Source organism: Rutilus rutilus (genome assembly GCF_951802725.1).
Source record: "Rutilus rutilus genome assembly, chromosome: 19".
Taxonomy (NCBI): Eukaryota; Metazoa; Chordata; class Actinopteri; order Cypriniformes; family Leuciscidae; genus Rutilus; species Rutilus rutilus.
Window position 1 is genome coordinate 14,053,926 of NC_140232.1, and position 25,854 is coordinate 14,079,779.

At 36.0% G+C, this 25,854-nt stretch overlaps 2 protein-coding genes across 3 annotated transcripts; one reads left to right on the forward strand and one right to left on the reverse strand.

The window, feature by feature from the left end:
• Positions 1-1,360: 1,360 nt before the first annotated feature.
• LOC311278328 (putative aminopeptidase W07G4.4) lies at positions 1,361-17,010 on the reverse strand. Its single transcript, XM_084389087.1, has 17 exons — positions 16,974-17,010; positions 16,714-16,841; positions 15,746-15,787; positions 14,060-14,150; positions 13,824-13,972; positions 13,537-13,645; positions 9,787-9,911; positions 9,597-9,696; positions 9,428-9,503; positions 8,437-8,522; positions 8,253-8,357; positions 8,099-8,174; positions 7,901-8,019; positions 5,835-5,918; positions 5,700-5,757; positions 5,441-5,622; positions 1,361-2,130 (listed from the first exon to the last, which is right to left on the reverse strand). Exons 2-17 carry the CDS (start codon positions 16,722-16,724, stop codon positions 2,002-2,004), a joined length of 1,542 nt encoding a protein of 513 aa, XP_084245213.1. The 5' UTR covers positions 16,725-16,841; positions 16,974-17,010; the 3' UTR covers positions 1,361-2,001.
• A 523-nt stretch (positions 17,011-17,533) lies between these two features.
• On the forward strand, positions 17,534-25,694 carry fahd2a (fumarylacetoacetate hydrolase domain containing 2A). Of its 2 annotated transcripts, none has more exons than XM_084389089.1 (8): positions 17,534-17,721; positions 18,291-18,492; positions 20,074-20,290; positions 20,531-20,590; positions 22,210-22,372; positions 22,456-22,564; positions 23,413-23,500; positions 25,330-25,694. In XM_084389089.1, exons 2-8 carry the CDS (start codon positions 18,323-18,325, stop codon positions 25,390-25,392), a joined length of 870 nt encoding a protein of 289 aa, XP_084245215.1. In that variant the 5' UTR covers positions 17,534-17,721; positions 18,291-18,322; the 3' UTR covers positions 25,393-25,694. The 2 variants fall into 2 exon arrangements, with proteins under 2 accessions (XP_084245215.1, XP_084245214.1); XM_084389088.1 differs by having other exon boundaries at positions 17,539-17,721; positions 18,230-18,492.
• The last annotated feature ends 160 nt before the right edge of the window (positions 25,695-25,854 follow it).

The window sequence follows — 25,854 nt, forward strand, 5'->3', positions numbered from 1 at the left end:
GTTTTAATTTTATTAAACTGAACAAGCGCAACATTCAGCATTCAATCAAATATTCTAAAAGATATATTATTAATAATAATGTTATTTCAACATATCTCGTTATTTCGACATATGTATGCGTGCAACAAGCAAGATGTGCATTTGTAAATCCGGTGACGTGTGCATTGATTTTTATTAATAAACTAGTGTTTTCTGTCAGTGTCGGCTGCAAAGATGAAGTTGATGATCGCCATATAGTGAACGCGCCTATAGAGAGAAATGCACATAATGGATTACATAATCAGAGAGTAGCCTTTTTCTTTTCTAAATCCAGGCAATTGGTTGATGAAAAATTGATTAAAATTAAGATACAATTTATACAAAACGAAATTCACTTTAAAGAAAGGTTTTCTACAAAACAAAACTTAATGAAGTGGTCAAAATCATGTCTGACCCACTCCATGTCTCTTGATATATTGTGCATCCTATCTTACTCGTGCTATTCACTTTTCATAAATGGATTTATTTTTTTCCATTTTTTCATACATTTTAACAAATATGAAACTAAATGCGCTTATTTAATGGCTACAACAGTATAGGCCTACAGACTCTCTATTTGTACAAATTGCTGCACATTCATTTAATTCTGAATTTTGCACACATAAGTTGAAAGACATTTGTTCAAATCAAGTTCAGGATAATTGTGCATGCATTTATTAATCATTATGATACTAAAATCATAACAAAGTAGGCTACTTTGTTACTACCAAGGTGACATCTAGTGTATATATCTATGCCTTCGCACGACGGTGTAATTTACTTCCGGGTAAAGATGGGATCAGTCAAATGAAATACAATAAACGTACAAATAAATATTACAAATTAAAAACCGATCGGAAATGTCGTTCAATTTTCTAATACTATTATTTGATGACAATACATTTGAAAAACAAAATACAGCAATATTTCTTTTAAACAAAAAACCAAGCCGCACCCTTTTTTAAATTTCATCTTTCATTCCGAAATAGAATAATGAACGAACGAAAAAGCACACGGACCTAAACTAAAGTGTGACCAGATTATTAATTTATTTTTAAACACTTGAAATTTAAAACGGTTTGTCTGATGTTTTAAATAAAGCAGTAACACTTAAGGTCTCATTTGTTAATGCATTAACATGAACTAACAATAAGCAACATTCTTACAGCATTTATTATTTAACCTTTGTTAATGTTAGTTAATACAAATATTCACATCCATGCTAAAAATCAACATTTACTAAGATTAGTACATGGTTTGTTTATCATTAGTTCATTTTAACTAATGTTAACTAATTAAACCTTATTGTAAAGTGTTACAGATAAAACTAAATAGTAAATTAAAACATTTTAGATGCACATTTTAATTAGGCATTTCACAAACTTTCACATCATATTCTATTCAGTATTCACAGAGACATTTATTCTTATGGTCACAGCTAAACTGGACTTCCAGTTGGATACAGAAGGCGTCATGTTCCTTTTGTTTGCCAAAATGCTTTTATTCTCATATTTTGATTACATACAAAATGGGCGGTTACATGATATGCAACATTCTTCCAACAGTATTGCCAAACAAAGTCACAGATGCAATTCAATATCAAAATCACTGGCTCAACTTCCTCACCCCCTCTTTAATGTCACATCAACTGAGAAACTGTAAGGCTACAGGGTAAGAATGGAAGCTTTGGTTAATTAATCTGATACAGAAAACCAGCACAGGTTCAAAATGATAAAAATGTGATGATTTTTGTGTATGAGAGAGCAGCATATAGGTTTTTTTAGGACGTGAAGAGATGAATATATGCATGTATGAAGCGATAAAATGATAAAGATGGATGGCGTTTCATAATGGAAGGATAAAAGCGCCATTATTTGGCCACACTGTGTCAGACGGAGCAGATTTGAAAGCCATTAATTGAGAAATGGCACAAGACGGAAATGATTGAATTCACGAAGGAACAGAAAACCATTGGACGTGTGTTTAGAGCTGCAGGTATTTTGCCGCCATGGCAAGTATTGGGGCTCCTGTCGGGACCCCAGGGAAAGGGCCGCTGGATCCAGCAATGTCGATATGGGAGTAAGGCAGAGGTTTGTCCGAGTCCACTCCATGCTGAGGGGCAAATGTGTAGATGGTTATTATATGTATTTTTGCAAAAGGGTTAAGATTTTAACTTTTCGCCACCAGCGTTTTATTTTTAGGTTGCCAGATGGCGCCAGTTTTTTTATCACATTTACAAAACTTGCATGGCCCCCATCATGTTTTGTTGTATAATGACAAACAAAAAACTAAATTCATTCATTCTTTTTTATCAACACTTGTAACATTTTGAACAAAAAGCTGAGAAAATGGTATTTTTGTCAAAGACTTTGCATGTTAAAAATGTCATTCTGTCACGTTAAGGCAGTTTTGATTTATATGCCGTTAAATGTTTGATACGTGATATTGGGTTCACAAGAACGAGACGAGACAATATTTTAACCACTTTTAAGAAATCTTCAATGACAAAATATATGACTGGAAAATTCTCCTTTATCCAACTGAAAGTCACAAAATGCAAACCAATGCAGGTGCATTTTGAAATGTTTTAACTAATCTAGTGCTGTCGCTAATGATTATTTTGGTAATAGATTATTTTGATGATTAATCGAATAATAAGATAATTTTGGTGGTAATAAAAATGGACCTAAGTGAACAATAGCCTTTAAAATGACTTAAATAAATATAGAATAACAATGAAGCAATTATAATTGGTTCAAAAGCAAGAAATCATACGGTTTTATTGAACAACACTATGTGATATGCTGTACATAATATAAACAAATCAACTTATGTACATTATTACAACAAATGCCTGCAGAGGGCGCCTACAGCCTGGTGATTGTTGTGGTTAAACTTTAAAGGGATACTTCACTTTTTTTGGAAATAGGCTCATTTTACATCTCCCCCAGAGTTTAACAGTTGAGTTTTGCCGTTTTCGAATCCATTCAGCCGATCTCCGGGTCTGGCGGTACTACTTTTAGCATAGCTTAGCATAGATCATTGAATCGGACAAGACCATTAGCATCTCTCTCAAAAAAATGACCAAAGATATTTTTCCTATTTAAAACTTGACTCTTCTGTAGTTACATCGTGTACTAAGACCGACGGAAAATGTAAAGCTGCGATTTTCTAGGCTGATATGGCTAGGAACTGTACTCTCATTCCTGCGTAATAATCAAGTTAGGGTTAGTTAATAATAATTAACACTTGTAACATTACAAAGGGTTAGTCAAGTTAATAATTTGCTGCCGTACCATGAGTGCAGCAGGCGTAATGATATGACGCAGCGCCTGAAAATAGGTCTAATAGGTTAGACAAACTTAGTCCCGGTCACTTTGGAAGTTACTGAGCTGGGGACTATTTTCAGGCACTGCGTCATATCATTACGCCTGCTGGACTAATGGTACAGCAGCAAAGTTTCTTGATTATTACGCAGGAATGAGAGTATAGTTCCTAGCCATATCAGCCTAGAAAATCGCAACTTTACATTTTCCGTCGATCTTAGTACACGATGTAACTACAGAAGAGTCAAGTTTTAAATAGGAAAAATATCGAAACTCTTTGGTCATTTTTTTGAGAGAGATGCTAATGGTCTAGTCCGATTCAATGATCTATGCTAAGCTATGCTAAAAGTGGTACCGCCAGACCCGGAGATCGGCTGAATGGATTCGAAAACGGTAAAACTCAACTGTTTAACTCTGGGGGAGTTGTAAAATGAGCCTATTTCCAAAAAAAGTGGAGTATCCCTTTAAAGTTCAAATCCTTGTTTAATATTAGCCAGACATCATTCAAATTCAAATGTCCACTTAATCTTTAATATTTGCTCACTTCTTTACGATAAAAATGCTACAGCCACTGTCATTTCTTGAACAAGAACATTTGGACATTAAGGCGAGACACAGCAGGCAAAACATTTTTTTTTTTACTGGTCAATTTTGAGATTTTTGGATATTTGTCTTCAATAACATGTCTTCTTCTTCACATGACTTGTGTTGAAAAAAAGTCTGAAATACACATTTAGGTCTTTATTTTACTACACTTTGTCTGTTTGCGTCTGTAGATTTCTCATAAATTCAACAAAAGTTGGCGTTCTTAATCAACATGATGCTCCGCAATCGCTGTCTGCTCTCTATCATCACATGCACCGCTGGAAAGCTCTCTCTCTCCTGTACAATGCTGTCCGATCCAAATATGGTAATTTCCTTTTTATCAGCAACCAATCGTGAAAGAAAAAGGGCTGAATGCGCAATCTCATTGGCTGATGATAAATCTTTAAAGCCCGTTTTCTCAAAATGACTTTCCTCTCATTCTCCAAGTCCGAAATCTCCACTTCAGTAGCACCTATATACACCAAACTTTCCAGACTTGTACCTAGTTATATTATGAAGACATTTACAGAGGGATTTGTAAATATATTATTCCTAGCCTGATTTATATAACATTTTATTAAAAAAAACATGGTGAAAATAATTAAGGCTATTGACAGTATATTCTGATTTACAGGATAACAAAAGTAGATATACATAAATCCCTCTGTAATTTTTTTCCCAATCTAATATGTGAACACATTTTTAACCTGGCTTTATCCAATACTCAGATTTTGTTTTTTAAAATGTATGCAAAGTAGCGCATATTTAATTAGATATTGCCTAATTTGCATATTTAAACATTAAATTACAGAAAACTTGTAATACATTTTTTTCTCATCTTAATGCAGGTAATCAACTGGGAAAGTTTCATGGTGATATCTGTTAGTTAAAATTTGTACCCTATTCACCTGTAGTGTCTCGCCTTAAAACACTCTTGCTCAGAGCAAGGGTTTAAACTTGTATTTTGAAATCAGGATGAACAACAATTCGCACATTTAGAAACATATTGATGTATTCTCCTGTGTTGGTGTAGGCTTATCAATTATTTAAATTACAAATCTGGTGAAATGACGCACGTTGTGTTCCCAGATGAACGTCATTACAAACCCAAACTCACAGCATGTGCAAAGATGGAGTTTGAGACGCTCCACGCATGTAAATGCTAACAGCGCAACACTTTGCAATGAAACGAAGCGTGTCAGACTTTCCATGCGTTCCCAAATGCACGTTTTTGGAAACCCAAGCAAACAGCAAGGTTTTGCCACAAACTCAACTCATGCTGATATCACAAGACAGCTTTTCACTTCGACGAGAAATATCTTCACGTTTTGATCTCGTGGCAAGAGATCTCGTCAAACACCCCCAGCGGGAAGTGCTTAAAGTGTCATAAATAACGAAGGAGAAAGAGCTAATAAATCCTAAACTGATATTACATCAGGAATAAGGTTTTTCCCATAGGTCTCTTAACGCTGAAACCTTAGGCGAGTGTGTGTGTGCGCGCGCGCGTCTACCTTATCCAGTCCAGAAGCCATGATGAGGAATGCGCCGGGCGCCTGGTGTCCGCGTGGTGTGGCAGACGAAGCCAGGTTATTGGACTGCAGGATCTCCTCATACTCAGACTTCCCTTTGTGGAACTCGTAATCCTCCCGACGGATAGTGGACACCTCAAACACATCTCCCAGCACCTCTCCCGCTGCCACACAAACAGATTTCAGATGAATCAAACTACGTTGATGGAAACAAAAACAAAAAGGTCTTAGCTATTCTTACCTTTCTGCCACAACAGAGCGTTTCCTGAGCGTTGGGCAGCACCGTTATCCATTATGATCTACAGGGACACACGGAGAGGGACACGGTCAAAATGAAAGCGGAAATGATGTGTGATGAAGATGTTCAAGTACTCACAGAATAGTGCGGCCCCATGGCTCTGATAGCATGTCCGGTCAGAGTGGCAATAGTGAAGAGATGAGGAGACACCTCCCGCAACGCCTAGAGAAACAAACACGAGATGTCCAGACCACCAAAAAAGGACAAATGTCATATTTAACTGTTTCCCTGCCATTGATGGAATTTTCCAGCTTTCCTTGTTTTCACAGTTATAGACCTTATGTAGCTCCGCCCCATTTCAGCGCAGGGGTCGTTGTGTTCTGTCTTCCGGTTTGTATTTTCAGGACATGAAGATAAGATCTTACAGATTTATGAATGAATCGCTCTTTTTAAAATCTTCCCAAGCTACTGACATTTGTTATGATGTCGCTTCAAACATTACAATGCTCATGATAACTTTCGTTAACTCTACAATAACTAAATCCACGTCACCAGCCAATTACTCTTCGACAGCGATGCGATAGAAATATATAGAGCTACCGCAAAAACAGAAGTTCAAACACAAAATTCTAAAGATGGCTGCACGCTTGTTTTTCTGGCACATGAGATATACACGGTAGAGTATACTTCAATTTTTTAATTATTATATTAACTATTTCCCGGCCAGTGTCTTAAAAAAAAGAAAAAGATGTTTGCCACCGCCAGCATTTTTGATAATATTCACAAAAATGTTTTTGTGAATATTATCAAAAATGCTGGCGGTGGCAAACATCTTTTTCTTTTTTTTAAAACACTGGCCGGGAAATAGTTAATATAATAATTTAAAAATTGAAGTAAGCATGAAATAAAATTTTATATAAAATTTAATAAAATGAAATAAAATGTTAGAAAAAATTTTTTTTTACTTAAAAAAAAAAGAAGAAGAAAAAAAAAGTTTGATTCGTGCACAAATGTCTAAAACTAATAAACTATTATTATTATTATTAATTAATTAGCCTGCATTATTATGTCGTTTTCTTAAACGAACGGTGCTGAAATGTGCTGCTTGAGAGAGATGCTGCTACACAGAGACGCTTGTTACTAACATATAAAAAGATATGCAGAGCTGTAGGTGCTACACATTTTAAAATAAGATGACCTTGATCTCATGATAGGACCCTTTAAATCTTAAAATAGTAATGCAGAATATTCTATATAGGGTTGGGTACCGAAACCGGGCACCGATATGGAACCGGTACCTAAGTAACCGGTGTGTAACCGGACCGAATCAAAACACAGATTTTGGTGCCTCATTTCGGTGTCACTTAAATGCCTCAGCTGTCGGTTGAAATGGTTCACACCGGTATGATTAGAAGGTTCAGATCGCATGATCATCAACTGCTAAAATTCAAATTTATGAAATAATCCATTAAATAATACGTAAAAAATTCACGTTTAAACGTGAATACGTCTATTAAAGAGTGTGTGTGTATAAAGAGAATGGCAATGCTGACAAAACTTAATAAAAGTTGCTGATAACTTCTAGATTTGAAGTAAAAATAGAGAGTATGTGTTTGTGGTACAGCCACGGATCAGTTACGCACTGCAAACGCAGCATATGTGAAAGCACTGTAGCGCGTGCTGCTCCTGCACCGCATACGCACTGCAACACGCACCGCATACGCACTGCACACGGAGTATGTGTGAAACGAGCGTAAGTCAGGAGAGGTGTATTTGGCCAGAAAAGGCAAAAAATGTGAAAAGAATGGCTGAAATTTAAAGCTGGTTTGTAGCATACCAAGAATACAGACTACTTTGCTGTTATTAGTATACTGTAGTGTTTTTTAATGTTAAATTATTGTATTTGGGTCAGGTGGCTAAGGTTTTATTGTGTATCTGTTATGTAAATTTGTTGTGTTTTGTATTTAGACTACTATACATTTACTCTAAAATTTTAATATATTCAATTTTAAGAATTGATTTTTTTCAATAAAAAAGCCGTTCTTTAATGTCACCATCGTTTTGAGGCTCTCTTTTTTTTAAAGTATCGGTTCAGGCACCGGTTAGGCACAGGTACCGTTTTAAAAGTATCGATTTGGCACCGGTATCGGAAAAACCCCAAACGATACCCAACCCTAATTCTATATGCTGATATATGTGTGTACCTGCTCCTTCATCTCACACAGCAAGTCCACCATGACCATTCTTCCTTCAGCATCAGTGTTTCCAACTCGGATTCTACGACCAGCGCGAGACACCACCAACTCGTCCGCCACATAACAATCTGTCAAAGGGTAAAAAAAACCCAACAACTTAGTAACAGACACCCAAACTGGTAAACACATGCAGACAAAGTTGCTTACCAGACCCGACACTGTTCCGCACCATTGCCATCGCACCCACAACCTTCAGGTGTTTGGGCTTCAGTTTGGCTAAGATCTAAAACAACAATGATATTAGTCTCTTAAGATTTTTCTGACCGTCAGTAACACGAGCAGGTGTGTGTGGGACCAGTACCTGGAAGAATCCAGCAACAGCCGCAGAGCCGCATTTATCTCTGTGCATTCCAGCCATGACTCCACCGGCCTTGATGTCAGCTCCACCGGTGTCATACGTAATGCCCTGAAACAACATACAACGTTCATATGGACTGGAAAATGCTCTGTCCTGGGTGTCCAGATACAGTGAACCGAAATATTACCTTGCCAACCAACATGAGAGTCTGTTGAATGGGTCCTTCTCCAGAGTACAGCAGTTTGATCACTCTGGCCTGATGACGCGGCACAGCTGAAGAAGAAACATCAGCCTTTTAGCACATTACAGAACACAATCACTAATGAGATCCAGAGATGGAGTCTTTGTCTGGGTCATGGTCTTATGGTTTATGGCCTACCTCATCCTACTTCCACTGTACTAGGTGAAAATGGGCTCAACAATAACCACATGCTTACTTTTATTGACGTGACTTCTTTTATTGACAACGTAAAAAGATATTGTAAACATTAAAAATTCTATTATGCTCACCAAGGCTGCATTTATTTGAACAAAAACTACAGCAACAGTAATGTAGGGAAATATTATTATTATTTGCTTTCTTTTTGAATACATTTTAAAATGTAATTTATTCCTGTGATGACAAAGCTGAATTTTCAGCATCATTACTTCAGTGTCACATGATCCTTCAGAAATCATTCGAAGATTTGGTGCTCAAGAAACATTATTATCAATGTCAAAAACAGCTTTTTTTTTTTTTTTCAGGATTCTAAAATGAATAGAAAATTTAAAAGAACAGCGTTTATTTGAAATATAATTTTTGTGACATTATAAATGTCTTTATTTGATCAATTTAATGGGTCCTTGTTGAGTAAAAGTATCAATTTCTTTCAAAAAATAAATAAAAATAATAAATTACATTTATTTCTGCTTTTGGAAAAATGAAACAAATTCAGTGTTTGAAATAAAATGCTATTATGAATCATTTATAAATATATACTGCACTTTTCTAAAAAAAAAATTTAATCAGACTTGGTTCTGGATCAGTACTTTGAGGGATCTGGTTTTGGCTATAACTGATCTGAAACAAGTTGTGTTTAGTATAAATTTGCTGAAATCTTTCTGCAATTTCATATTAAACCCATATTATATTAAATGGATATACTATCCATATATTCCATATTAAACTGTGCTCTTACTGTTAGCACAGCGGTTGACTGCAGCCAAACAGGGGTACTCCTTCTCCAGAGTTTTCAAATTACTCTCTACAGTCACCTAAGAAACACATGAAGATGAATGAAGCATGCCAATGCTTACTGACACGAGATACAGCTTCAAACTCTATTGAACGTTCACTCAAAGACTCACCGTTACAGGGCTATCCTTGAAGACGTCTTGAACATAGTCAAATACACGCGGGGCAGCCATTCGCTCCGGGTCAGAGCCGCCGATATCACGACAGACAAACCTGCATTATACACAAATTATAATTTTTATTGCTTATTGTACAAAAGTCAAAATGATGCTCTTGAGAACAGTAAAGGACACACACTCATACCTGCCGCTCTCCAGAGCAGTGGCCATCTCAGTAATGGCGACTCCCTCAGTCTGGTTCTTCACCCAGATGCCCAGAATCGACACCTTATGACCGGGGGGCGGCTTGGACTCCCTCACCTCTAGAGGCTGGCCACACAGATATTAACTAGGTTACGCTGGTACTGACAAGCATTAAAGTCTAAAACTAAAGAACAGATAGGGCATTAGTTCTATAAGATCCAGTGTTAGTTTAGTTTTACTTGTATAGTACTTATTAATAGTTTGAATTTTAGGTTTTCTTCTTATATTTTAATTTGAGTAATTTTGTTCGTTTTTTATATTTCTATTTGGCTTGAATTTTTTTTTTTTTTTTTTTTTTACTCACTGAAATTAAACATTTTATTTCAGTTAGTTGCAGTGGCAACATTTCTAAGTCTCGTTCAAGTTTCACCGTTAATTTCTTCATCTAATTTTTTTTAATTTTTTTTTTATTCAGTTTTAGGTGCCCAGATTATGTTTTTCAGGTATAACCTTTCATTTAGGGTGTTATAAAAGCTCTTTATTAATGTAAAAGGTCTGAAAAGTTTCAAAGGTCAAAGATAAATTGAGTTATTGTCTCCCCCCCCCCCAAAAAAAGAAACGATTCTGAACCGCCTGAACAGTCAGTGATTCCAGTCTTACTTTCAACTCGAACTAACGTAGGTTTGTATCATATTTGCATAATGTCACCTATGGTCTTCAATGGCTACTCGCAAACAACGTCTGCTATGAGCCTCAAACACTGTAGTTGTAACTGAGGCCTGGAAGAGTTTGGTTTGTGTTGTCGACATGTCGAGATGATTTGGTTTTCTGCGCTGCGAAAGCAAACTCACTTTCGGCAATATATGCAAATTTACTAATTTGATTAGCATCCTAGAAATTGTGCAGAATCTTAGTGGCCTCAGACGGCAGGACTTTTGCTACTGCAAATATTTTGCATTTAAATGACAATTCAAAACACTGAAACATTTGCAATATTCTTCAGATGAGGAACGAATAAACCACTTGCAGCTTCCACAAAAACAATTCCTCGCTGCTGACATGACAAAATCAAATACTTCTCAAATGTCAATATTTATTTTTAACGGTGTCATGTCAGCAACGAGGAACTTTTTATTTTTGTCAACATGTCGAGAAGATGCGGTTTTCTGCGCTGCGAAAGCAAATTCACTTTGCATGCACTTCGGAGGTCCGCTCTTACCGGTTAGAATCCGAAGTGCAGATCTGTGAACTAGAGATGGGGAGTCGACTCCAAAAGAGTCGATTCCTCGACTCTCACTAGCCCTAGTGTCGGAATCGACTCCCAGTGTCGAGTGTTTTTTTCAAGTTCAACACAGCAACAGTTCATTATAACGAAAAGATTATAATGAATGTAAAGATACGGAAATTAAAACAAAAAGATAAAGAAATGAGAGGAAAAAATAAGTAATGCCAGGAAAACAAAGAACAATAATGTATAGATAGTTTTTTTCTGTTGGGTCTGTTTTGCGGCTCAATCAATCATGATGTGGTTCAATACAGTCAATTGGTTGTGATTGGCACAAAACACTGCAGTAGGTTTTACGAACCAATCATGTACCAGTCCTCAGGGTGAGAGTGGGACATGCCCATAATTGGTAAGTGGTGGTTGATTGAGTGATACTGTTGAGTGATGACTGTTTTTGAATCCAGTAACGTTAACTTATAATGGCAACCCCGACCTCAACCGTGTGGAAATATTTCAACCAGACCGAAGACAAAACTAAAGCAACGCTGTGTTTATGAAATGCAAAAACGGCAATAAAACTGGTAATGTGTTGCAATCAGTCATTAAATATACTTTTTTATTTCATATAGGCATTCTTAGAGGTGATTTTTGTTTCTTGTCTGTGTTGATTAATTTTTCAATATTAAACATTTTAATAATGACCTTTACTTATTTGTATACAAAATTAGACGTTTTCTACAGAAGAGCTTTGATATCTATAATTTCCAGGTAATGTATGTAATCATGTAGGTTATCCCTAAATAAGACATTAAAAGACAAGTGCTGTCTAAATAAGAGTATAGTGTTTAGTGTTGTACTTCTGAAAACTGAAGGGAGTAAATTAAGTGTATAACAAAAACTATGTAATGCTTTGTGTGCTTGTCAATTCTTATATATGCATCCTTGTTTCCTTTCCTCTTACCTCCATCCCCTTAGGATGCGAGGATGGAACATTAACATTAGTGAAATGGCATGTACTCACTCTATATGAAGTTCATTTTCTATTATTAAATGACAAGTGCATTAAAAACTATTATTAAACAACAGTTATTATTGGTAATAATATAACTAATATTTTTCAATGTTAAACAAAAAAAGTTAAAAAATAAAGTTAAACATGCTTAAGTTAAAGTTCATAGCTTCACTACATTAAAATTATATAAAATAATATACAAAATAAATAGATAAATACACTGTCTAAAACAAGTCTGCTTTTACAAGTTTAATGATTAATACTAACATATTGCACACTTAAATATGATTTGAAGAAGCTGCGATGTGAAAAGGAGGGGGATTTATAAGGTTTAGTGGATTAAACATTTTAGTATAGGAAACATTTGTATCCTCGCTCTTGACTCCTCAGGAAGCCTCCTCGTTCCTCGCCCTCCTCCCGGTGGAATTAAAGAATTTAGATGTCCTACATGAGAGCGGAGCTCGATCGGTTTCAGGGTCGTAGGACATACGAGCGAGAAGTGAGGAAATGAGGAAGCATATTGAGACGCACCTTCTGAATCCTGACCCTATTTTAATTCAAAGTAAATGGAGTCGAGGAGTCGATTCCACCGACTCCAAAATTAGGAGTCGGGAGTCGGAGTCGACTCCAAAAAAAACGGAACCGAACACCCCTACTGTGAACACTCTAACGGCTAATATTGCCCACAACCCATCGCGCGTTGGACGAGGATTCAATTAGAACTACAAACAGGAGTAAAAAGTGTTTAAAAAAAACTACAGACATGGAGGATGTGCGAGTCTGGCGGTTATGTAGCGGTTAAGATAAAGAGGTTTGAGTGATTCATTATCAGTATCTAACCTGACAAAAATGTATTTATCCAATGTTGTCCACATTATATTGCATCTTCAGCAGCATTGTGAACTTTTGTAAAGATACGTTTAGCCACCAACTCTTAAATGCATCATTATATTCAAATTGCAAACACATGAGGAGAGTCTCCGCATGAAAGACCCACACGACTGGCAGATCAACGTGCTACAACATTTCTCTCTGATACAGTAGGAAATTAAATTAGACTGAATAGAGGATTTTAACTGCGACAAGATGATTGACAGGACAGTTTACGGTGACAGGATGGACGTAACTAAGCGGCAGAGATGTCCGTTAAAGATGACGAAGTAGTATGTCCCAAAGCTTGTCTACTTTTTTGCTGCACACTCAAAAGTATGGACTTTTTCTTCACAAAAATAGTACATACTTTTAGGGCACAGTATAAAAAGGCGAATTGGGACGCAGCATGAAGTTATTTTCAGACTCACGTGCAATTTATATTATGAGAAAATAAGTGTTTTAGACCTCGGATGCTTGTAAACATATTGTAGGTCAAAATTAGCAACCTTTAAAAAAAGCATAATAGGAAGTCTATGTACATTTTGGGGTAAACTGAATTTTTAATATTTGACTATTTTGATGATTTGATGAATAAGTAAATATTAAAAATGTACAATTCAAACAAAAACAACGCTTCTTACCATGTAGAGAATTTGCAGGGCTCCTAGCACGGCTGCCAGGGTGTTTTTTGCATAGCCGTTGTGTTGGGGACAAACCAGCAGAGGGCGCTGCATGCCAGTTTTCAGAGCCCTATACGATCAAAAATCATTCAGATCAATGAAACAAAACCTTTAGATGAGTAAAAGTCTTCTTCAAACACAGAAATATGTCCTCGAAGGACAACAGGACAAGGACATGAACATTAAAGACACGATGTTGTTTTCAGAGGATGTAAGATGATCGTCACGCATCATGTTTGCATAGGCACCTCTTAATGCCTTTAGCAGCAGCATCACTGAACCGCCTGATATCATCATAGTCCCGATTCACTGGACCGGTGGAGGCAAACAACAATCTGTTTCCAGGGAGACCAGGGGCCTTGACAACCACGACCTCTTCCCCGAAGCAACAGTCCACCTGCATGAGAAGAGTGACAGAAGTGAGCAAGAAAACAAAGAGAAATATAACTCAGTGCTGGTTAGATGTGCGTGTTGTTGAACTCACTGCGCTGTAGTCCTGTAACGGTGCTTTCAAACACACCAGTTCATCAGGAAGCTGCTCATAACTTTGGCTTATTAAGATAATGCCATCATAACTGTAAAAGAGAAGAATAATCCAAATCAACCTTCAAAATATAGCAAATATACAGCATATACTCCAATATACATACTGCAGAATGTCTGCAGTAAATCCAAACAGTGCTGTTATAGCTCACTATTACACACACACACACAAAAAACATATATACATTTCTTGCTTGTCAGAAGTCTTGTTGTCTATTAAAAAAGATATAAACATCCTTAAACCACAAAAACTCGTGAAGCAGAATTGTGTAAAGGTTAGGGTTATTAATACTTGGTTTCAGACAATAATATCCATTAAAAATCATTTTTGTTCATTGAAATTAAAATACAATATACTAAAGTACTCTTTAAAGTACTCTTGCACTTTCTAACTTTACAACAACGCTATACTGTGGTTGCACTACTGTTTATGCTGTGTATTGTTTAAATTATATTTATATTGTTTATTTTATTCTTTATTTATACTAGTTATTTAATATTACTTATTGTTTTCTGCGTCTTTTTTAGAGCTGCTAAATGCTAACTTGTGCATACAACGACAATAAAGATTCTTATAGATATTAGGGGAAAAAGAAAAGAAAAATACTGAAATGTTGCTTTAGCAGCTAACTGAAATAAGTTTAAGCTAAAGTACAAAAAATGACTAAAACTGAAATAATATAAATTAAAGCAGTACACAAAAAATTCAAAATATTAATAACCTCTATAATCGTATATAAACAAGCTGCTTCTGCTGCTTGAAAATTTTTGCATTTAAATGACAATTCAATTCCAATGAATTAATTCACTGAAACATTTGCAATATTCTTCAGATGAGGGACGAATAAACAACTTGCAGCTTCCACAAAAACAGTTCCTCAATACTTAATAATTAAATAACAGTTTCAGCAAAAACAGTTCCTCATTGCTGACATAATACAAAAATAAATTGACATTTAAGAAGTATTTGATTGTGTCATGTCAGCAGCGAGGAATTGTTTTTGCTGAAACTGTTAATTATCCTTCATAAACAAAAAAAAATTAATTCAAAATATTAATAACCTCTATAATCGTATATAAACCAGCTGCTTCTGCTGGCATCATTTTTGTTTGTTAAATGTATTAAAAATATGAAAATTTGTTGTCAGTCTAGGAATAAATAATATGCCAAAAAACTAGATATATTCTTGAAACGCAAGTCTCATTATATTACATAAATTTGGTTTTCATGTATGTGGTTTTGAGGATGTTCAAGTAATTTTACTGGAAAATAATTCATTTTTTGGGATATGTAGCTCAGTTCACAAAGAGTCACACTCGACACAATAAACTATACTCTTACACATCAGGGATAAGAGAGTGGTCTAAAGTCTAAAGTCTGTGTGTTGTAGATTGTAAAGCAGACAGGTCAGGAAACAGCAGTGAAGATTGATTCATATCTAATATAGAAAGTCACAGTTCCAGTGATGGTGATGTAATGCTAGGTGATGGTGATGAAATTAAGTAGTCTATCACCCTTCTGAATAAAAATACAAAAATTTAAAAAAGGCAAATGGGACATTGGACACCAATCTGTGAGCCCACAAGATTGCAAAAGCACATTCAGTTTGAGACAGGATTTACTCACTTCGGGTCCTTGCAGTCAGAGGTCCACTGGATAGGCTGAACACTGGATGGAAGGAAAGACAGAGAAAAGATTAAAACCTTTACACATGTGCTGAGATATTTGCTTTAATGAATGTTAAGTGAATCTTGCTTAGTTACTATGCTTATGGTCATGAGAGGCTCTTCAAGAATAAAACAATTGAGTTGATGTTTAGCTTAACTCATTTCAGCTGTGCACATGATTTCTGATAATGTTTGATTGACATTTGAGTGTCTTTTGGCATCTGTATAGTAGGGTCCAAAGAACTGAGACTATGACAAAGGACTGTGAATATGAAAAATGTTTCCTTTTAAAAACTTGTTTTTAAACTAATGGCAATTTATGCACGTTTACAAATTTGATTTGCATCCTAGAAATTGTAGGACTTCTGCTACTGCAAATATTTAGCATTTAAATGACAGTTCAAGACTTAGAAAAGTACAAAAATTGAAATAAAATGCACAACAGCATAAAGTTACAATTTATCAAACTTGAGCTTAAAATGGTTTCATACTGCTTACTATACACTAGTAAGAAATAATATCAAATCACAAAAAAAATGAATTAATAAAAAGGTAAATACGTCCCCCAAATAGTGTTTTATTCATATTTATAAGTTTTATTTTTCCACAGCATAAATGGGTTTTTGTCGATAAAAATAGACGCCATTATATTTTACCCCCTGCTCTGGAACAAAGCGCAAAAACCCTACCAAAGGTCATTTGCATTTTTCTGCCAAGAAAAAATAAAATCACAGAAAAATATTTCAACACGTCTATTTTAGCACTGACTATGTAACGAACCAACATCTAATGTTTATCAAGTAGTACTTAAAATAATTGAATTTGAAAAAAGATATAATGATCATACCAAACACAATATACCCCAGAAAACAGTAGTAATGACGGAAACTTATTTTAAACATTAACAATTATAAATAATCCTCTTACCTTGCAGACATCCTCACGTTTCCTCCTCACGCCTTGCAGAAATGAAGTCGTGATGTCAGCTGAGCTGATAAAGTCTAATCACATGACCAATGGAGTCACGTGATGTGTGAAAATGTAGTTTTTCCGAACTTTGTAATGAAATAAAATGCACAGAAATTGTGAAATTAATGCATTTATTTATTTCAAATGAGCGATTTTAATACGCATCTTAACGTTTTAACCCACAAGTGTATTTTAATATGACGAATTCCTTAACTTACGTCCTTCTCAACAAATACTCCTCAAACTACAAACCGGAAGTCACCAGTGATGACAAGTCCAATTAATTTCTGCGAATCGGTTCTTTTGAACATTACAAACCTGTTAAAAAACAATTGCGTAATTCTTTTATCATCCTGTCGTGGCTGGCACGCTCTATCTAGTCACTAATCATGACTGTTTATTACGTTCTTATATTAAGTTGTATTAACAAAGAAGATGTTTTATTGCATTTCTATGTTTCACAGTTCAGTTTGTTGAAGCCATAAAGTCTTTAGAATTATTATTTTTTCTCGTACAGTAGATTTATAGTTATCTATTAAAATCACCCATCTTTAAAACTATACTGATTTGTTTCGTATGTCTTTTAATGAATGGTCGTGAACATTCATTAGTGTTTTTTTCTTTTTTTTTCCTGAACAATATTTCTAAATACTTCAAATCCTCACAGTGAAATCCACAGGTCATGAATCATTCTGTCCACTTTTGTGAACCGGTTCAATAGATACACTGAAAAGATCCGACTCAGAAGACGATTCTTTGACGAATCCGGACGTCACTAGAAGTCACATGACCGCGACGGCAGAGTAAGCGAGCTGTACTTGAATCAAAGTACAAAGATTGTGTTATTTTAGTCGAATCACATTGAATGGTACAGTGAGTAACACATTAAACCTGAGACAGGTCATTTTGTAATCGTTTTTCAACGTGCACGATCAAACTATCATTTTTTCTTTGCACCAAGATCAGGTAGGATATCACACAGCACCGCAACAAACTGAAAGCAGGGGAAAACGACTTCTTATCTACACTGCCTTGCATGATATCTTATTTCTAGCGATAAATAGGTTGTCTTAAGCAATACGTAATCTGACGATTGCTGAATATTGTTACATAATCGAAAAACCTGCTAAAGCTTGGTTTGGGCGCTGCTTTGATGTCTTTATCTGAAATAATTCTGCTTTCTGGTGCACCTGGGAAACTCGTACCTCCGAGTTGGGCATACAAGTCAGAAACATAACAAGAGCCAAACAAACAAAGAAAATAATTATATTGTAAACAATAAACGAAGTAGATTCGTTAAAGTTGCTCCAAATTTAAATTTGACCCCTTAAAGCAATATATATATATATGATTCCACTTGAAGGGCACACAACTTATCCTGTCATCCTGCATATTTTCCATGTTTGTCCACTTCTCTCTTTCACTGCTGTATGTCCTTTCTTCTGTCCGTCTCTCTTTTCCTCTGTTTTAATAGATGAGAATTCTGGGTATCTCTCAGCTCAGTTTGAGGAGACTCAATGCCGTATTTTCTGCAGGCACCATCAGAGGCACCTCAAGCTCAGCCGCTATGAGACTCGTCCAGTTCTGCCACAAAGGCGGCGAGGGGAGCGTCAGAGTCGGGGTGGAGCAGGCAGAAGGTCAGGGGGTCATTGATCTGAAAGCTTTCGACCCCTCCATGCCTTCCACTATGAGAGAGTTTCTAGAAATGGGGCAAAAGGGAATGGACTGTGCCAAGAGGTATAAACTTCAGAAACTCAACAAAGAGAGCACAACATTTACAGTCACCTGTAAATTTTGGAAAAAATTGGGATTCGGGATTCGGCTTTTGCTTTCTACGGTCGCCATTCATTGTTTACATGCACACCTTTTGTTTCAATCTAACTGAATTCATTCCGATTGGTGAATCTGAATGTAGTGTTTACATGAACGCTAAACAAGTGATCGGTTGATGTGCGTTTTAACATTGCTAAGAAAATTCCCGCTCCTCTGTGAGAGATAGAGACCGGTGCGTCTCACAGGTGTCGCTCATCAGTAATCACGCCACCGGCCTCGCGTCGTTCTCCCGCGGCCCTCAGTCTCGTCCTGCTCGCCACAGTAAACATGATGAATGGCGACTGTAGAACGCAAAAGCCGAATCCCGGGCAGACTCGTCACGGAGACTCACTAGTAGCCTAAGCGCTCTCTTACCGGTAGGTGTGGCCAGAGAATGTCTAATAGGAAGAGAATTGGCACTCTCTGGTTACTTCCGGTTTCTGGACTGGCTGCAGTAACACGTCTCTGTCCATGCGGGGGCGCTCGCAGGCAAGTGCAGAATGAATGGAGGTCTATGGCAGTATACCCATCAAAATCCAGTTTTCTCAGGATATAATTTTTTGTCTAGTAATTTGAATATTGTATTCGAAAGGAGATGCAAAGAAATTACACATTGCTGGGTGTTAGATTTTTTAGAGTCACTTATTTGCTTTAAAAAGTCTTTTAAAGTGTCAATGACGTCATACATGCCCAGAGGTACTGCTTTACGGCAATCCTTCAGTCACTCTGGTGCTTTCGCGCTCTGCACTTTCTTTTCTCTTGAGGCATCGACAACACAGCTGACACAGGTAAACACACGTGCTAGACGAGTTTTTGTTTTGTTTGTTTCTGGTCTCGCTTCGGATGCCACGATGCCATCAAGCGGTATCTCTGGTCGTAATCAGTCCTTCACTGACCAATCAGCGTTCATTAGCAGAATGCTAGCGTGTTATGGGCAACAACAACTCAACCTGTAAGAAATCGAAAGGACGCAAGTACTCGTTCATTCAACTTTCGACCTATAACCCATGTTGAACTTGCAAAACCTACAATCGAATCTGAGATTTCTCAACGGCAATCGGGTGAAAGAGACAAATTTAGCCGTCTAGCCCCATAGACTCCCATTCATTCTGCACTCATGGGCGATCGCCCCCAGTGGAACTCTGGTGGAACTACAACCAAAATTCGGTACAATAGGACTTAATAGGGAGTGCGCAGGCTCTCCGTAGACGGGCTCTGGTGTGGCTTGGGAGTGGCCTCCTAGGGCAGCGAAGCAAGTGCATTCTGGGAGTTGTTGTCTTTCATCCACATAAGCCAAAAATAACTTTTCTGGCTTTTCTCAGTCTAGAAAGCTCCAAATTCAAAAATAATTTCACATTTCTTCTACATCAATGACCCATTTTAAATACACATTCATCTTTCCAGAGGTGAAGTATCCCTTTAATTATTAAGGCATTCAAGAGCTGATATGTATGTGGAGCGTGTTATGTTATGGAAGACATCTTTATTTTACCGTGTCTCTCTCAGGGCTTTGTCTAGCGGTCAGCATGTGGTGTCGCGTTCAGATATCAGGCTTCTATCCCCCGTGACCGGCCCAGAGAAGGTGGTGTGTGTTGGTATGAATTATAAGGACCACTGCCTAGAGCAAAATGCCCCGATTCCTAAAGAGCCCATCATATTCAGCAAGTTCCCCTCCACCATCACTGGCCCTTATGATGACATCATTCTACCGGAGGAGAGTCAGGTGAGCTCAGGATTATAATACAATTTCAAACAAACACATGGTGTCACTTTAACCCAACAATTAAGTCTCTCATAAGACAATTAAGACAACTCTCGTAATGTCAGCAAATGGTGTTTTATTGTTTTCCGTATCCAGCATGTGAGGATTGAAGATTTTGTACATGTAGAATAATACTAGTGTTTTTACTCCGGTGTGCGAGAATGAAATCCATAGTTTCACATTGTGGCGGCTCATTCACAGGAAGTGGACTGGGAGGTGGAACTTGCCTTTGTGATTGGACGAAAAGGGAAGCATATTAAGGTAGTAAAAGAGTCATTTATATCTCCATGTGTTGACGTATCTAAAAATGTTCTGTTAATTGATTGATCAGATTTACTATATTAAAGGGGTGGTTGATTATGATTTCACTTTTCTAACTTTAGTTAGTGTGCATTGTTGCTGTTTGAGCATACACAACATCTGCAAAGCTACAATGCTCAAAGTTCAAAGCAAAGGATATTTTCTTTTAAAGAAATTGCTTTTTAAGGACTTCAACAAACGACTGGTAGGGACTACACGAGCTTCCTCCCGGGTTAGTGACATCACCAACCGCTAAAAGTTTTTGAAATTTTCTGTGCATGTCTGTGTGAGTGCAAGCTGTAGAAGCTCCGCCCCCTGTGCCAGGAGCAGCAGCTCATTTGCATTTAAAGGGACAGACACAAAAATGTTGCGTTTTTGCTCACCCTCAAAAAGCCACAATTTTAACATGCTATATAAAAATATCATGAGTTAAATGTGAGTTAAAACTTCACATACACACTCTGGGGACATCAAAGACTTATTTTACATATTGTGAAAAGGGCATTACACCACCCCTTTAAACATTACAGGTATAATTTCAGCAGCTCTAGTGGGACACAATCTCATTTAATTTTTGACAAATGCTAAATGTGAACAGTCAAAATATGCAATATAACATTTAACCCTATAAAATCGACTATATCATAATTGATACACAAATTTCTAAGGCCTCTAATTTTCAACATAAAAAAAACTGCTGATTAATAGTTCATATTTTTAGCAAGTCAAAGGCTTTTTAGGATCATTCTAAAAGGTTGTAGGACATGTGTCTTTTAGCTGTTAAAAGCTGGAAAACAGATTTTTATCAAATAAATGTAAGAATGTTTTGATATTGTTAGTAATATTTCAAAATGAACACTTTTGCTGTTAAATTGAAGTAACTTTTTACTTGATTAATCCAAGCATTTTTTTATTTATTTTTTTAATCGTGTTAAAATGAGTATCATATGATACATCAGGTTTTTGAGGAATGTTTATTTGTACATCTCTTAATCATCATTGTCTTTTCCCCTTCAATAAAAAACTACATAAAACTAAGCATTTTAATATCATCTTAAGACATTATTCTGAGATATAGAGTGACAACTAATATTATATGCATTTTATGTAAGTAGTCTGCAATATGGTTATAAAGATCTCATTGATTTACATTACAAGCACTTAATATTTCACTGTAGTTTTTGGCAATATCAATACGTTGGTTTCAAATTGCAAATTTTTGCTCAGTTTGGTCCTCTGTATAAAATTCAGAGATGTTTTTTTTTCTCATTGAGTATGAGCTCCATATTCTCCTATACACTAGCCTGATCAAAAGAAAAGAAACACAAAACACATTTGCAAACTTTTGTTTTGTCTTTTATTAAATATCTTAGATATTTGTATTAGTTATCTTATATATATATATATATATATATATATATATATATATATATTTTTTTTACCTATTATTTCATACAGTATGCCAGGCTTACATGATTAAGTATACCTCCTAGCAGCAGGACAATCTTATGCCATTCCTGTTGGAATTTCAACAAATGTCCCAACCTAATTGATGTCAAATAAATGTGTGTCTGTCTCAGGAAGAGGAGGCTCTTTCCTATGTTGCAGGTTTCACTGTAGCGAATGATGTGAGTGCTCGTGATTGGCAGATGAAGCGCAATGGAAAGCAGTGGCTGCTGGGAAAAACATTTGACACGTTTTGTCCACTTGGGCCAGCGCTGGTTACCACTGCAGCACTGAAAGGTACTTGAATATGTGAAAACAGTAGGACATACGTTATATTTGGGAGTTAATACTAGCGATATTAATCCTGCTTGTTCGAACAGATGTTCATAAGCTGGGTATCCGTTGCCTGGTGAATGGGGCCGCAGTTCAGGACAGTAACACCAGTCAGTTGATCTTTCACACCGAGAAGCTGGTGGCTTGGGTCTCAAAGTAAGAAAACTCACTCTGGTTTTAAATGTCTAGCAAAATATTTATTATAAAAGTCATGCTCTCCAAGGTTGCATTTATTTGATAAAAAAGAAAATATTGTGAAATATTATAATACATTTTTTTATTTATTCATGTGATGAAGTAGTCATTGCTCCAGTCTTCAGTGTCACATGATCCTTCAGAAATCATTCTAATATGCTGATTTGGTGTTTAAGAAACATTTCTTATTATTATCAGTTGAAAACAGTTGTGCTGCTTAATATTTTTGTGGAAAGTGTGGATTCTGGATTCTTTGATGAATAGAAAGTTCAAAAGAACAGCATTTATTTGAAATAGAAAACTTTTGTAACATTATAAATGTCTTTAATGTCACTTTTGATCAATTTAATGCATCCTTGCTAAATAAAATAAATAAATAAATAAACTAAAAATACAGCTGTTTGTTCATGTCACAATGCATTAACTAATGTTAACAAATGCAACTTTTGATTTTAATGTATTAGTAAGTGTTGAAATTAAATGAACATAGATTAATAAATGCAGTTGAAGCGCAGTTCATTATTCGTTTAACTAATGAAACCTGTAAAGTGTTACCATAATTTATTGTGTATAATAATGTTTTATGGGATATTCTGGTTTACGTTTTATCTTTTTGTTGCTGAGCAGTTAAAGTTTAAATGTATTTTATTAATGTAAGTACATAATCAGTAATGCTGCAAATGTTTTTAATGTATTAAATTATTTAATATTCAATTGTTAATATCCGCCAAAAAAACAACAATGTTGCAACATTTGAGAGTTTTTATAAATTTGCTTCTCAACTTGTAATTGTTTTTTTTTTTTTGCAGGTTTGTGACTCTTTGTCCTGGCGACGTGTTTTTGACGGGAACGCCTCCAGGTGTGGGGGTGTTCAGAAATCCACCTGTGTTTCTAAAGGTGAGGAAAATCAATGTATATTTCAACATTGCGGGGTTAGCGTCACAACTCACAATCACTGCACCTGGCGGGCTGTTAACACCCGTTTAGAGCCTTTCCTGAAACCTTTGTTTTGCTGCACAGATAAAGTCTAAACTCCAAACCTCTGATTCCCTTCTGTTCAAACGGTCAGAACAGTGTGACTGACGCTGAAACACAGAACAACACAAGACCAGCTGTAATGGCCTCATTGACGTTGACGCAATGCCAGTTTTCACACGAAACCCAAGTTTAAAAACGAAAGAGGCACATTTAACAGGCGCTGGCTTCAGTGTTTAGGCTTTCTAATGGCCATTGATTGGGCTGACACCAATTAAAGCTGATTTACAGAGGGAACCGCAGAGCCGAACAAAACGCTGCAAAGATAGGCTACAATTGCTGACTTATTGTTCTACATCTACTTCAGCTGTTCTTCCTGGTTTTCCTAGCTGTCCGTAGCTCTTTATCAAGAAAAATTGTACATGAAGATCTAATCTTTATATCATCTAATCGCATTTTATAGGTGTAGACAATTCAATGAAATATAATGAAACTAAAATAAGAAAACACAATCAGCTGAAACACACAAATGCATTGTTTTATTCTCAAAAAATGGCAGGAGTAATGCAGACTAATTTGTTTAAAAAAGAGAATAAAAGGTAACATTTTACAACAAAGGTTTCTTTTGTTAACATTAGCTAATTTGTTAACTCTTTCATTTGCAAATTTCGAGAATTTCTATCAAATAGTAAACTAAGATTTTATATAGTTGAATTGTAGATTGTATTATCAAAGGTGTAACTACTATCTAACTTTTGGCCTCTAGCAGTTAAAAAATAGTTTTGTGGAAGAATATTGTTTTGGTTGTGCTTCGCCTCTGCGTGGATGAATGTGATTCTAGGTACACACGTATACAGGGTATTCAATTTATTTTGTTTTGTGCACAAATAGTGATTCCCTGGATGTTTGCCATTTTAAATAACCCAAATTTTTCATTCGTCGTGACGACAAACTTTAAACTTCACGCTATCGACAACCAGAGCGGCCGGTCTAATTTTCAATTTCCCACAAAATCTGTCCTGACAGCTCTAAAATAAAAATAATTATTATAGGTTTATCAGCGTGTATTTGGGTAGAGACATGGTTTGTAAGATGGATTTTCTTTGAACCCATTACTTAAAAAAAAAAAAAAACTTTAATAATAATAGTAATCGCAGCAACACATCAAACCATGAGAACAGCAGCTGCTGCAACTCTTCCTTCAGAAAGCAACCAGGATAAAAAAATGTCTTAATCTTTCATCAATACAAACACTGTTTATTGAGCGTGCAGCATGCCGTGCCCAAGAGAAAAGCAGCCGCCACGCCACACATCATTTACACCAAATGAGCTGCTTGAGAAAATAACTAACATTAATCCTGTGTGATTAGAAATGCAATTTACACAACAGAAAAGTGTTAGTTCCTTTTGAAAACCTTTGCATTTATCTGGGGTTTACAAACCCCACTGGGTAAAAGCACATCATTAGATTGTCTGTTAACAGAAACTCTACTCTCTCAAAAATTATTAAATATTTTAATGTATAACATGTATAATTAAACCTGTGTCCCAGTAGATGTAGTTGGTTTATTTTTCCGAATAAAAAAGCAGCCAATTTCCTATGAATTAAGTCCTCAAGTGTATAAAATGTATAACCCGTTTCCTAAGGCAGTAGATATTATTTTAAAATATTTCTTTGTATCATTATATCATTGTTGTATTTACTGAAGGTCGGTATATTGTAATGAAGTAACTTTAATGATCTGTTTCAGAGGGGAGATGTTGTGGAGTGTCAGATTGATGAGATTGGATCGATACGGAACACAGTCGTGTAACAGGAAGTTCTGCAACATAGATGCGAGTGCCTAATTAAATCAAGTAAATCAAATAAACATTATGCTCTGGGCCACTTCTTGAATAAAAAAAGTTTTTAGAATGCCCAGTAGAGGGCATTACTGACCCGTGTACGTTAGCATTCTTGTCCGTCTATTCTCAGCTTGAGATAGATAGGCTTGGTTCCCAGAAACAATTTTGTTTGTGTGTGTGTGTGTGTGTTGAATTATACTGTCATTCAAACTAAGATGACATTTAAATATGCAGGAACCTTTAAAATGAATAAAAACCATAAAAAAGCTTTAGTGATTTTTTGTTGTTGCTATTTTGCTAGTAATGATCAGCTTTCTCTTTATGATTGCTAAATACTAGTGATGATTCTTGAACGAATCATTCTTTTAAGCTGGAAACCAGTCGAGCCGGTTCACAGAATCGAACTATGGTTCTGGTTTGATGACGCAAGA